General features: G+C 37.1%; 1 protein-coding gene across 2 annotated transcripts in view; it reads right to left on the bottom strand.

Annotated features, from left to right (window-relative positions):
* Nucleotides 1–3,920: 3,920 nt before the first annotated feature.
* Nucleotides 3,921–14,401, bottom strand: part of LOC129724585 (ceramide transfer protein) — a 49,762-nt gene continuing 39,281 nt past the window's right edge. For both annotated transcript variants that reach the window (XM_055679581.1, XM_055679582.1), the window contains 4 exons: nucleotides 5,367–5,483; nucleotides 4,752–5,306; nucleotides 4,443–4,578; nucleotides 3,921–4,374 (listed from right to left, as the gene is read on the bottom strand). In XM_055679581.1, coding sequence (XP_055535556.1) covers nucleotides 4,247–4,374; nucleotides 4,443–4,578; nucleotides 4,752–5,306; nucleotides 5,367–5,483 — 936 coding nt within the window. In that variant the 3' untranslated portion in view covers nucleotides 3,921–4,246. The remainder of the gene's footprint in view (nucleotides 4,375–4,442; nucleotides 4,579–4,751; nucleotides 5,307–5,366; nucleotides 5,484–14,401) is intronic.

Raw genomic sequence — 14,401 nt, 5'->3', positions numbered from 1 at the left:
TCAACTCGAATGTAAGGGTTTATCCTGTCGGTGTTATTCGGTTGTTTGGTATCATGAATATCAACGTTCGCATGGGTAGAATGATTATCACTATAAAGAAGGCTGAAAATCGCTGCGTTTGAATATCATGACAGTGAATATTCACAGCACTGCTTCCGATAACTTTAAGAACGTATAGGATGAAAAGGGGCAAGTGGAATCATGATGCCAATACTTATCCTTAAAGTTTCGCTCAAGTACTACAACCGCTGTTTTTTGTGTTAAGAGATAACGGAATGATCTATTTGGCGAAGTTTGAGAACATGTAAAAACATGAAACTTTGCTGTATAAACAAAATTTCTATCTTCATTGGGTACAGAGTAACAGAGAGTTTTCCTTACAAAGCTATAGCATATTTTAGCCTATTTTTCCGATAGCTTTTATAACGTATGAGGAAAAGAGGCAAGGGAGCATACTTAAATGACGTAGCATTTAGGGTTTGCAATATTCCCAGGAATCGATTTCCCGGGAAACGGGAATGAAAAGTCGCATTTCCCGGGAATTCCCGAGAACCGGGCACTGACAAATTCTTTAGCGAAATGATATTTTAAATGAAGTTCATCTGTAAAAGGTAACAAAAAATTGTTCAAAATTTCATTCTCAATCCGCATGAAAAAAAAAAACAAATGAAATACAAAACATTTTCAAGTTAACAAAAAAAATTCGTGATCGATTTTTGTAGCATATATTTGCAGAAGAGGAGAATTTAGGGTATTCATGTCGTTAAACAATCGCTTCAGATCCGCTGACAATTTTCCGTTAAGCTCAAAAATTTTATTTACTTTGCACAAGTCTGCTTTGTAAAACTTTGCTCAAGTCTGCTGAATTACCGCTAATGTTTGAATTCTAGGATACTTTCAAATCACCGATTACAGCTTTTGCTACACTTATCTGAAAACTGGTGTCCAATTCTTTTAGTTTGTTGAAGAGAAAACTAAGTGTTAAGGCCTAAACACAATGGATACGTTGCGGCTGCGTTTGCGGCGATTTGACAGTTAGCCCATAAATGTCAAATTAACGTCAACGCAACGCAAACGTATCCATTGTATTTGGGCCTTTAGGCAGGCATTGAACGCGGAAAATATTTGCTATATTCGGTAGGGACTTTCTAGGCAAAATGTTTTTTACACTAGAGTAAATATTTACTGTTTACTTGAGCGGTAGCAAACCTATTCGCTTTTTTTTTTCATTTAAATATATTTGTTATGCCATTGTGATTTATTTTGAATAAACTACGTCTCAAATCTAGTTTTCATTGTATGATCGTCTTGTGACAAGCTGAGACAATGGAAAGGAGGGGTTGGATTGAAAATAACCGTAGCATTTCGTTGAAAGATATTTTTTTGCAGAAAAATGTACACTAAAAATTCATTCAAACATCGCGCTGAGGTTTGTAGTAGGAGCTGTCGAAATCTTTTATCTGTGACATTCGGCAATTCTTCTGAAAACTTTTCTAGCACATAAGCAATCGCTTGCATTCTCAACGCGTGCCTTTTAGTAGTAAAAATTACAAAATACCCGTTTGTTAGCTAATAAATGCAGCGATTTTTTTTGCGAATTCGTGAATATTTTATGTGTTTTCTACTGACATACACACCAAAACACAAGTTCTGCAAAGGCAATTATATAGAGCGCAGTCAACATCATATGAAATGCTGTCACAAATGTATTGGCTATAAATAAATTGATTTTGACACGATTTTTTTTTCAATTATTTTTTTCGTTACAGCGTATTTTGCGTTACAGCTTATTTTTTCAAACGTTTTTTTTTTTCAAAACTGGGAGGGGGGGTTCTTCCAATGCTACCTTTTTTTCAGGGGGGAGGGGGTTGAGATTTTGTGACCAAATGCTACGAGGGGGAAGAGGGTGCGTGAAAATCATGAATAAAATGCTACGTCATTTGAGTATGCTCCCCAAGTGCAATCATGATGTCAATGCTTTTCTTTAAGTTCAGCTCAAGTACTTCAAACTGTTATAAGTTCCATTTATCCCAATCCATCAACTTTTAATCCTACACGATCTTAAAATTTTCTAAGGAAAAGGTAAAATATGCTAAAACTTTGTTAGGGAAAGCTCTGGAGATGTGTAGTGTTCAACAAAAACGTGTGTTTTGTATGCCTTAATGTTTCCTTAAACAATGTTTTGTTGTAAAATGCAACTAACAAAAGTTAAGTACAAAAAACTAAATTTTAAGTAACTTCCATATAATATACTTTATAACTTTGTACCCAATGAAGATATAAATTTTGTTTATACAGCAAAGTTTCATATTTTCAAATCTTTTACAACTTTGCCAAATAAACTATACCTCTATCTCTTATACAAAAAAAAATAGTTGTTTTAATTTTATTATAGTAAACTTTTATAACTTTTTGCTTTATAGTAAACTTTTTATAACTTTTGATGATTTGAGATTATGCGGGTCACTCATACAAACACAAATTATTATCGAAGACACCATTAAGTTAGGACGACGGTGAAAGGCGCTACGAAATTAAGTTCCGCTTTTTGCCTTTTTGGAGCACTGTGCTGTGGGACGATCGACTTGTTGATAAGATGCCTTGAAGTCCACGAAGCCGTGAGGTGTAGACATGTTGTATCTCTGACATTTATAAAGAACCTGCTAGAGAGTGAAGATTTGATGTATTTTCATGAGAGATAAACCAGTTTTTCTTTAAGTTCGTCCACCTACAGCAGTAGGAAAAAATTCCAAATTTTCGGTTGTCACCCGTTAAAAGCTCAAACCGGGAAAAATTAAAAATTATGGCTATTCAACCATTCTTGTGAATGTTGGTGTTCCTAGCCATTAACGTTTTTTTCAGAGACTTGAATGAGTTTCCTCGTAAACATAACGTTAAAACGGCGAACCCGACGAGCAATTTCTATACGACACTCTCACGTAAGTTGACGCGTTTTGCCAATGGCTAGAGACACCAAAATTCATAGTAATGGTTGAATAGCTATAATCTTATTTTTTTCCCGGTTTGAACTTTTGAAATGAACTTTTTTTTCATTTTGTCGACCAGTGTAATTTGTTGTAACAGTTGTAACAGGTCTTAAAATAATATTATCTGCAATTCATTTAACTTGATTCCTTTTAGATTCGAACCTCATTTTTTCTCATTACTGATAGCATAAAAGCTGTCTCCAAAAAAAGAATGTGGAAGCACTCCTTCCGACCAACGTACGCACCCTGAATCTGTATAGACGTAGGTTAACGTCTAACCGTTAGAGTTTGAAAGAGAACGATATAATTTTATGTTCCGGATGATAACAGGGAGCTTATTTCGGATCATGAAGCCTTGCTTTCACACAGAAATACATTTTATACCAATAACAATGGTTCTGGTTTTCGTCCATGGTTATTACACAGACAAACAGACGTGCCTCTTCGAACAAAAAAAAGCTTCGTCCTTATTCGAAACGTTACACTCATGCGCCACCATGTGAGCTTATTGCCTACTAACTTATTTTCGTAAAACGGTTTTGTCTTTGCTAATGGGTGTGCACGCTTGCTTAAATCAACACAAGCGGCATTACTGATGGTTTTTGTCTTTGATAATGAATGTGCCCGCTTGCTTATAGCGACACTAGCGGCATTATTGCCCACTAAGCAAAATTATCGTTATTTTTCTGGTCGATGAAATCGTCATCGAATGGCACGTCTGTTTGTCTGTGGTTATTACATGCAATGTTTCTCGGTTATACCCAAGCAGTACAACACAATTTATTAGATGTCCCTTTGAAGAAAGTCAAACCCACCCTGTAGTTCAAATCATATTTGTCGTCCTAGAGCTGTAACAAAAACCGGCCAACATTTAGGAGATTCTCAACCCTGGATAATTACCCTCACCCCGAACAACGATCAAACAAATAAACGTTCAAAATAGCAAAAACAGTTATTTTATTTGTCTGTTTAAGAAGCAATGATAGATTTGAACAAGCCACTCAGCTTTCACACGTTCAACCTGTGTGCGTGAAACATGCGAACATAGTGGATCGCGGCTTAGTACTTTTTTTACTCTTGATATAACAGCCTATCAGTAAGATCCTACCAACTCTCCATTCGATACGATTTTTCACACTCTGTTTCCACCAAACCTAACAATTCTTTAACTAAAAAAAAGTTACGCAACATTTCTCTGTAGCTTTCCTCTCACATACACGCACGACTCTACCTTATCATAAACCGCCTAACCACACCCGCTAGTACATAATTGGCTTATTTTTACGCTGATCAACGACATATCCTGTGAAGCGTTTAAGGAACTTTGGATACTCTTTCTTGTAGATAGCACGGAGGACGGTCGCCGGAGCCCAACCACCGGGGTTGACTTGAATGAAGAGCAGAGGGAAAATATTCGTAAGTTCGATAGTTCTAGGACAAAACACTCAAACTCACCAGTGGAACAGTACGTGATCCTACAGGTTAGATCATCTCTGGTAGCAGTTTTGCTGTCTTTCCCAGGAGTCAGATAGGTTTGACATACCATTATCACCGTCAGATAGATGCGGACACATTTACCTTGGTTGGCGGGCTAAAAGTAGAGGAAATGTTATGCTCGTCTGATAACGAAGTAATTCATATGTCATAAAGTTTTTTTTTGTGTGGAGGTTTTAATACGGAAGTTATTTAACACTATCTGAACGTACATTACCAGAACGCGGAAGGTAGAAAATGTCGAGCACGCAAACGCGATTAATCACTCACCGGATATTCTTCATTCTGATTGGAGTGATTACACACAACCCAGGTGTCGTGCGCTCCCTGGTCCACGTTGTCAGTGATTTTCCGCATGTGAGACCAAAACAGCGCATCACGTTGACTGGCGGGCCAAATACGCTTGTATGTTTGTAGGAAGACCATCGTGTCCGGGGCTACATTGTCCACTATCTGTACATCTTCGAGAGTAGTTTCCCAATCGTTTCGATACGCTGGCTCGAAAAAGTAATGACACATTTCCCGTGCCGTTACTCCTTGCACCACGTGACAGGATTTCAGCGGATCGATAACCATTCCGTCGACTTCCTCTTCTCGCCGGTACATTTTCATTTCACCCTCGTCGGCAAATAACTGCCATCCGTTGCCACCGTCCCCGACACCCTGCCGTGCCTGGTGCAACTGCTCAGTGCAGATTTTGTCAATTTCCGGCCACAGTTTGTGACTGCGAGCTTGTGCACCGGTTCCAAAGTCCTCTGATTGTTGCTTATCATCGTCAGTTTCTAGATTGGTGCTGTAAACGGAGCTGACCGTACTAATTTGCGACTGGAAAGTAAATAACAGCTGCTGGAGCGATTGATCGTTACGATTGAATATTGACCATACCTGCTGGGATTGAAATTTGAGCCGTACGCGTAGCTGTCGGTCTTCCTCTATTTTATCCAGGCCGGTCTCGACCGCATCGAAGAATTCATCCTCCGGTATAGTGGAGTGAGGCCCTTCCTAAGCATAGGAGAAAATAGTAAGATTAGTGTCTTTAAACTTGAACAAAACATTGTTAGATAACTCAATGTAATGACACCTGCACGCGCAATGCAAAAATCCAAGAAAATCCATAACAATTATTAGATACATAATTGTCATCATTCCTATATCGCTAGCAGGCACGCGTTATGCAACGGTTTTTGCGCGCATCGAATCCAAGACAAAATCGCGCTCATTGTCGCGCTTAGCCCTGGAAAACCCAATGCAGAAATGAACACGCAAATAAAGATTATCTACGTTGCCCGGGGAAAGAGGGCTGTCAAAGCGGACACGTGAACAGCAGTAGCAGCGGTAACAACAAAAATGCGCCATACGACCATCAACGGAGTAATTTAATCGTCTTATTGACAGTGTGAGTAGAATTATAAATTAGCATCATCGTTCGCACAGTTAACATTAATCGATAGTACATTCGATAATTTGACATTCTTCGAATGAATAAATGTAACCGCACTGAGAGTGATTGCGAAATTCAATCAATATGCTAGAGGAGGTCTCGACTAGAGAGACAAATGGTTCTAAAGATGAATTTTGTATCATCGCCACGACCATGGCCGACATCAACGAAATAGGTAGGAAATAGAGAAAAATGCTTAACGGAAATTATTATATTGCTAAAGTGATAGAGAACTGAGAATGTTGGCTTCCCAAGAGCCGACAAACAAATATAGGGTAATCGCTCCATTATTCATCTCAACAGCTTGGTGCACCTATATTCATCTTATTTCTCTCATTTGTCCAATTTACCGTCAAATTTCTACAAATTTTTGAAAGTAAATCTGTTTGCTTCTCGATTTTCTCAAGTGGCTGGAAGTTTTACGTTGAAAATATGGTAAAATTTGACAATAAATTGATCAAAACGGCGTGATGAGATGAATATGGGTACTGAGATGAATATAGGAACGGTTACCCTATGAATATAAAGTTTGTGCTAAAACGGAAGCGAACACGGTTTTCCTAAACTTCCCGTGCAAAAAAAAAATTGTGCACCCGATTCTTTTTTTGCGCGGTAACGAAATTTTTTTACACGGTTTCTCGAAATAACACGTTTTTTTTGCACAGATTCTCAAAATAACACGTTTTTGTTACCCGGGACGCATCTCCTGTGCAAAAACACAATCGGGTCTATAATCTGTTTTGAATTTTTTGTTTACCATGATCTTTTTGTGAAAATCTTTCATAATTTTTCAATGTGCATATTGCAGATTTTTTTGAAGTAGAATACTTCTCTCAGGAAGTTCGGCTACATAGGGATGTGAAATGAAAATCTAAATCCGAAAAAAGTGAAAAATATGTCCAATTTCAAATGCTAATAAATCGGTTAGTATCCGATGGATTTCCTTCGTTCTTGCAGCAATAGATTGGAAAATCTTCTAAGATTCTTTCCAAAATAAGATAATTGTAATTTTATTATTCACACTATTATACTATTGAAAATAGTCAAGCCTTGTCAAAACGAAAAATTCGACCTATGATTGGTCATTATATGATTGCTTCCTAAGCACGGTCGACAGAATCATATACCTTGCAATTGAAAACATGAAATTAGCCTATATAAGAGCCGCTCATAATAGTTCTAGACAGCGACAACCGCAGTCGTCCTTCCTTAGCAGCAGCACTAGCCCTGTGGTTGGTCACCACGTCTCAGGAGCAGCGCGGTTTTTCTCAGCGTGTGTCGCCAGACTGCCATTATTCCCCCCGTGTTGGGGCAGCATGAAGATTGCCATCAGGAAATCCAATTTTGGAAATCAAAATGCCTTTTTCAAGGCAAATAAACAAGTCATTGAAAGTTAATAGTTTTTGACAACGCAAGCAAGATTCTGTGTTGGATCCTAGCAATTCAAATTTGTCGCACCCGTCTAATTTACTGAAAGTGAAATAGCTTCCACAGTGCATGTTGTCCGTGTATCTTAATTCCTCCACTGTTAGGGCAGCTCAAAGTTTGTGATCAGCAACCGATTTTGAACCGCAAAATGCCTTTTTCAAGGCAAATAAACAAATAATTAAAGGTTAATAATTTTCTGGAATCAACACAAGCAGACATTCTGTGCGGGGTGCAATCAAATTCTGTTGTAGTTGTCTAATTTTTACTTTATTTAGTAAAGCCCCCACTGTAGGGGCAGCGCAAAAGCTGTGATCAGCATAACCGACTTTGAATAACAAACTGCCCTGTTAGAACGCATTCACAAAGACAGTTAGTTCGACTATGCAAAGCTAATATGAAGTCGATTCAATCAATCAGCATTAACAGAGTTTCGTCGTCTCCCAGCTGCCAAGTTGCAACATGATGCAACACGCAACAGCGAGCAAACGCTTGATGTTACAAACCGCAATAACATACGGGTTAAAACCGTTGCGTGTGTGAGAGCACCATCGGTGTTTATTCGCTGGATACAAAAATCAAATGCGAATTGTGGAATAATTCCTCTAAAGAACATTAGGAAATGGTAAAACTGAACAGAAAGGCGTGGCCTATTTCGTAGCGTTCTTCGGCTATAAAAGAGTGTTTCTGAGAAAACTAGCTACATTCATTAGTCGGAAGGTGAGCTGGATGGACCGTCCACAACGTTGACAGCAGTAGCAGCAGATATCAGCACTCAGCAGTAACAGACAATAGCAGCGTAGACAATGTGAAAACACCTTTCTATTGTGTTGGCCGTGCGCATTGAGCCTCTGCCAGGCTAAACGCGAAAAGCGGCACGAACAGTTTCGCCCGGCCGTAGGTTAATCGGCTATCGGCGTAACACAGGAATGCAATCAGCGTCATATCTGATTTTAAATTCAACAACAAACTGTCCTTTTCAGAACAACCAAACAAATGAAATGAAGATTTAATATTTTCTTGTTCTGAGTTAAAGTTTGGTTAAAGTTAATTATCTTAATTTGAATTCACATGTAAATATACTCTGACTGTTGAAACTTGTTTGCGCCGCAAAGAGATTGTACTTTGTCTGTTCAGTGAGGTCGTATTAATATGTGCAAACTGAAATTGAGTAGTACTTCAACTTCATTTGCACAGAATTTTCAATACTGCCAATGAGCGGTCAACATTTATTTGCTAGGAAGAATGACTGACACGCAAGCAGCCGGGTTATCTCTCTTGTTAAAGTATTCTACTTCAACCTTGCGGTCGTGGCTTTGCGCACAACCCTCCTGTGATTTTTGTTGTAAAAATCCACTTCTAGAAAACGTAACTTAATTTATGAAACTTAACTGTTTTTGGAACAACTCAAAGTTTCTCTCATCTTTGTGGGTAATCAGGAAGATATAAAATAATAATATTATATAAGATTGAGCCCAATAAACTCCCTTTAGGTACATTAGTTCTAATAGGCAATCTATCAGATTCACCAGTCAAATTTTGGATGACAGCTGACTTGTGGGAGCTTATTCGGATAAAAGATAAACTTTTGAAGCGAAGTAGAGGAAATCTCGTGGATGATCATCTAAGTCAACGATTGATGAATGTGTGAATTATGTTGCAGCTTGATCTATTTTGAAAATCTTTAAGCAAAGAGTAATCAGAAACATGCATGGAGAATTGTGAAGAAAAAGGACAGGATCGCAAACAGATAATAGTTCATAACGGTGAGACAAAGATTATCGATATGGAGCAAATTTGTTCATTCTATAACAGCTACTTCTGTAGTATCAAAGCAACAGAGATACTCTTTAAATAGAAACTGCAAACCCACAACTAACAACTATGTATATAGATCCAGCTACAATTTAATACATAACGGTTGCTTAAGTTTGATTACAACCAAATGAAAAGGGAACGTATAGAGCAGCCAAATTTTGAAACCACGTGTTCAATCATAATTCATCAGTTAACCCTTAACCAGTCCGTTCTTCTAATATCAATATTGTTCAAATCGGTTGTGTAGTTTCTAAGATAATGAAGTTTCGTGATTTTCACATTTCGATACATTACAGACGAAGTAACAGTTCGATTACAGCAAAATTCAATAGGGTGTTATGAGGCAGCTAGACCTTTCATTTGACACTAATTTTGTGGAAATCGGTTCAACCATCTCTGAGAAAAGTGAGTCCAAGTAGTCTTCGGGATATGTTTCTTTTCATTGCTGGATTTCACATTATTAAACATAACAGGCAAAGTAATAATCCGTTTGCAAAAAAAATCAATAGGGTCTTATGGGGCAACAAGACCTTCCATATGACACTGCTTTTATGAAAATCGGTCCAGCCATCTCTGAGAAATATGAGTGAGATTAAATAGTCTCCAGAACACGTTTCTTCTCAAAACTTCTGATTCACATGTTCAATCTTCTATTATCAAAGCAACAGAGATACTCTTTAAATTGAAACTTTATTTAATTGCATGTACTCTCCCTTGGTAGATTTTCGAAAGTCGAAAAATCACAACTTAGAGCGCTTTGAAGCACCCCTAAATCATGTCCGACTGAGCTGAAATTTTGCAGACTTTTTCGGGCCAATAAAAAAATGTATATGGTCGGTTTTCGAAAGTAAAATTATTGGTCCTTAAAAAGGCTTTGATACGATTGATCATAGGCTATTGGTTCCAACATAAGAACTCCTTTGAATACGAGAGCTAGGAAATGCTTTGTTGAGCAGTTACCTTAGTTACAATAGGTGAACACCGAAGTGCTCAATTTCTACTAGAGTACCACAAGGTAGTAATTTAGGACCAGTGCTATTCCTGTAGTTCATGTATCAGGGTGGCCAGCAGATTTCCAATTTCAAATTCCCGGTTTTTTCCCGGTTTTCCCGGCTAGAAATTGGTATTTTTCCCGGTTTCAAAACGCATAAATATAAAAGTTCAATCACGTTCATTCATTGACAAAATAAATTTGTGAGAAAATTTGGATTTTAAAATGTATTATTATTTCATTTAAAACTCTCAAAAGGGCTAAATACTTCGGCCAACATCTATTTGCTGTTGATTTTGCGATTTTAATGGCTGAGGAATGCAACTGCAAATCATTTCCTATCATTTCAAGCCTTGAGAAATTTCATTAATTGTTTTTAAGCTTTATTACGGATTTTGGCCTTATTCAAAGTACTTATTCAAAAATAAAATATAATTTTTTTTAACTAAATTCCCCATTTCTGACAGCATTTTCTATTTTAAAACTTAATTTTAAATTGAATTGACTTTAAAATTTTTTAATATTTTTTTTTCTATGTAGAGCACATTTTTTTGACCCCGAATCGAGATATTTTTTCGACTTGCCTGAAACTGCAATGATAGCCGTTTTTGGCAATTTTAAATTTGTTTGAGAATACATTTTTACACACACTTTTCTAGATTCAGTTGTGAAATTGATTTTACATTGATATTGTTGGTTTCTTCCCGGCTTCAATACAATTTTACTGCTACTTAGAAACAATTTTTGCCTTTTTGAGCTAAATAAGAAGCTTGTTTTGTGTTTTCTGAAACCGCGTTCTAAATTTCCTAATTTTCAACAAAAATCTATTTCAAGAATTGAATTTATTACTTTTATATTATAACTGATTTTTTTATGTTTTTGGTGCATTAATGACTTTAAATTAAAATCTGATTGCTGACTTTTATCGAAGAGCTTCAGAAATATTTGAACATATTTATTACCTTTTTCTAGTCTCTGTAAACGTTTCATGGCAATTGTGAGCTGAATTATGAACAATTGTGTGTATTTCTGTCGTTCACAATATTTTTTTCCGTTTTCTTAAGGATCTCTTGAGGCTCAGTCATTGCCTCAACAAAAGAGAAAGGACTAATTTGATACCATTGTTATCCTTGCGTGGTATTTTTCCAGGTTTATTTTAGGCGAATAATTTTCGCTATGGCCCCTATAGTTTTGACTTTTTTATTTGAAGAATAAGTTTTTCTGATTTTGGAGGAGTATGCAAGCAATTTAAGAAAAAAAAACAGGCAGGCTCTGCATTTTTAAGCCTCTACAATACTATTTCATAAATTTTAAATTTAATTTTAAATTATTTGAATTATTTGGTCTTTGAAAACGTAAATTCTTTAAAATCGATTTTTGAAATTTCTGGCCTCAAGACATTTTCTCAAGCGGATTTAAGCTTAACCCATTCCCGGTGGAGAAAAATCAGTTTTTACCTCAAGCATTGAACTTTAAACTCTTATTACTAATCAACTATATGCATAATTAACACAAACTGTATTGCATATTAAACATCAATCTATTCTCTAACAATGCTGAATAGTATCGTCGTGCAAATTTTCAAGTATAATTGTTGAACTCAAATCAAAGTTCGAATGTCAGGTGATGCCATATGGCATAACCCGCCGGGAATGGGTTAGGTCACGATTTTTCTTATTTTTGTTTATTTTCTGTCGGTCTATTTCCGCCACTATTGTGTCAATCCCAGACACCTGGCGAGGCGACTCCAACTAGAATCTTAACTAGCGGCCAGTTGATTAACGGACCGGCACCAATGGCTTCAATTTCACATGCGATAGAAGAATCCAGAGATTTTTCGCCTCAGAAAATCTCTGGAGGATTGAATCTAGATCAGTTTTGGTAGAGTGTGAGTGGAAAACGCCACCACACAACCATCGACACCTATGGCGTTGGTGGTTGGTGGAGGCGTTACTTGTTTTGGGTTTTAGATATTTTAGTTTAGTTTTTGCCTATTTCAAGTTAAAATATAAAGCCTAATTGGAATCATTCTTGACTTCTCTGGCCTTCAAAATAAATTTTTTAATAATTTAAAGTTTTAACCTTCCCTGGGTTTTGTAAGTATTTGTTGGCGATTTGTAACCTAAGATTCAAATCTTGTTTCTTTTTAAAGAATATTTTTACGTCAATTATGAATAATTCGATACACAACTTTGAAACATATTCAGACATAAATAACATTAGACGTTGATCCTGTAAAGTGATGATTGTTTTGATGTTTGATCGCCACTTACTGTTGAAGCCCTAATCAGTGCGAATGAGAAGGTAGACAAATTAGAGAAAAAAAATCGCAGCGAACTGTTAGTGTACAGAACAATTGCGGGGCTAGCGCTAGGATCCTATTGACTCTAACGGTCGTCTCTCTTAGCCAAGATTCTAACATATAACGACAGGCTTGTTACTCTAGCATCTTACCCCGAGACTAACTAAATGGTTTTTTGAATCTTCCAGTGTTTGTGAGATGGCAGAAAATGTATAGCGTGTTGAACTTATACAACAGATCCCAAGCATGTAGTAAATAAAAAATAATCTTTAAAAAAAAACATGACAAATTTCCCGGTTTAGTATTGAAATTCCCGGCTTTTTCCCGGTTTTCCCGGTTCATTTTCGAATTCCTGGCTTTTTCCCGGTTTTCCAGGTTTTCCCGGTTCGCTGGCCACCCTGATATATGATCTATCTACTCTGTCGTTAGCAGGAAAGCTCCGTCTCTTTGCTGATGACACGTCTGTGTCTTATTAAAAATCCTTCGTCGACGCAGTACAGGAACAAATCAAACACGATCTTTTCTCGCTGCAAGCCTACTTCAAACCCAACTTGCTTTCGTTGAATTTAAGCAAAATGAAATACATGATATTCCACTCACCGTGCCGATTGAAGTTCACCTTCTTGGGACTGACACTGGATTCAATGTTAAACTGGTCAGTACACATCAACCAACCTCAAAGCAAACTGTGTTCATTCTGTGGGTTGCAGCGAAAATTTTCAGTGTTCATACGAAGTAAATGGTTGACGAAGTTGTACATCGCACTGATCCACTCAAGACTGCAGTATCTGACAGTAATTTGGGGCCAAGCTAACAAAACCCAACTGAAAGAGCTCCAAGTCATACAAAACCGTTGCTCCAATATAGTTTTCTGTAAACCATTCTTATTTCTAACTGATTTATTATTTGCTCATTTGCAAACATTGTATTCTCATTAAATGTGTTAGCATTCTATTTAGAATTAATTTTTTAAGAAGTTTGCTCATAGAAGAGAGCAAACTTATTGACCGATTACCTGAGCTTCAGCTAGATTTTTTTATGTTTTAAATTTAGAGTGACATTGGCATTTTTTCATTTTGAAGAAAAATATGCTAGCTCAAAGCATCTATTAAAATTTCTCACTAAGAAATTTAGTGAACTTTCGAGAAGCCTTCTGATGAGGGTATAGAAAATCCCATCATCTCCGGGTGTCGTACTTCATTCAAGTTTGTTTCCAGTAAAGAAGTGAGTAAACCAGAGTGGTAATCTGATCATAATTTTGGGATACTTCATGCTCAACAGGACTCACTACGCTCGAATTGAATTGAATTGAATTTTGGGATACTTCATGCTCAACAGGACTCACTACGCTCGAATTGAATTGAATACTCTTGAAAAAAGATTATCTGTTAGATGCGGAAAATTTCCAATATTAGACTAAGCCTCAAGCTGTTAGTAAAATGCGACCGTACTGCAAGACAATCTCAGTCGTACTGCGAATTCGATCTGTTTTTTTTCAATTCAATCACGTTATTCCTAAGGTAGGTCTCATTTTGAAGTTGACAGCCAAACCTCATAGTGAATTTTAAATATAATTTTTAACAAAATGGGCCGGACTTATCATTGCCTGGAAATCTACAGAAAAGTTATTCGACAAATGACCAAGCAATGTAAAACTTATCGAGGAGTCGGAGTCTTTCTTGTGAGACCTGTTTGTCCGACAGCTGGACGTTCCCGAAAAACCGGAACTAGGGATTTGTCCTAAAATCATCAGTTTATGCAAGATGATGATTCTAGAAGGAGAAACTGTGAGCCTCAATCTAGGAAGCATGCTATGCTATTCCAGCCATCAAATGTCGAAGCCTTGTGGAGTCCATGTCGCAAAGAGTACGTGAATTTATCCGAAACAATGGTCATACTCAACCTTAGAAAATGTACCGTACTACCAAAGTGCGCTGCCGCTC

Source organism: Wyeomyia smithii, chromosome 2 (assembly GCF_029784165.1).
Source record: "Wyeomyia smithii strain HCP4-BCI-WySm-NY-G18 chromosome 2, ASM2978416v1, whole genome shotgun sequence".
NCBI lineage: Eukaryota > Metazoa > Arthropoda > Insecta > Diptera > Culicidae > Wyeomyia > Wyeomyia smithii.
Note: the sequence above shows the minus strand (reverse complement) of the source record. Positions and strands in the feature narration are given on the sequence as shown.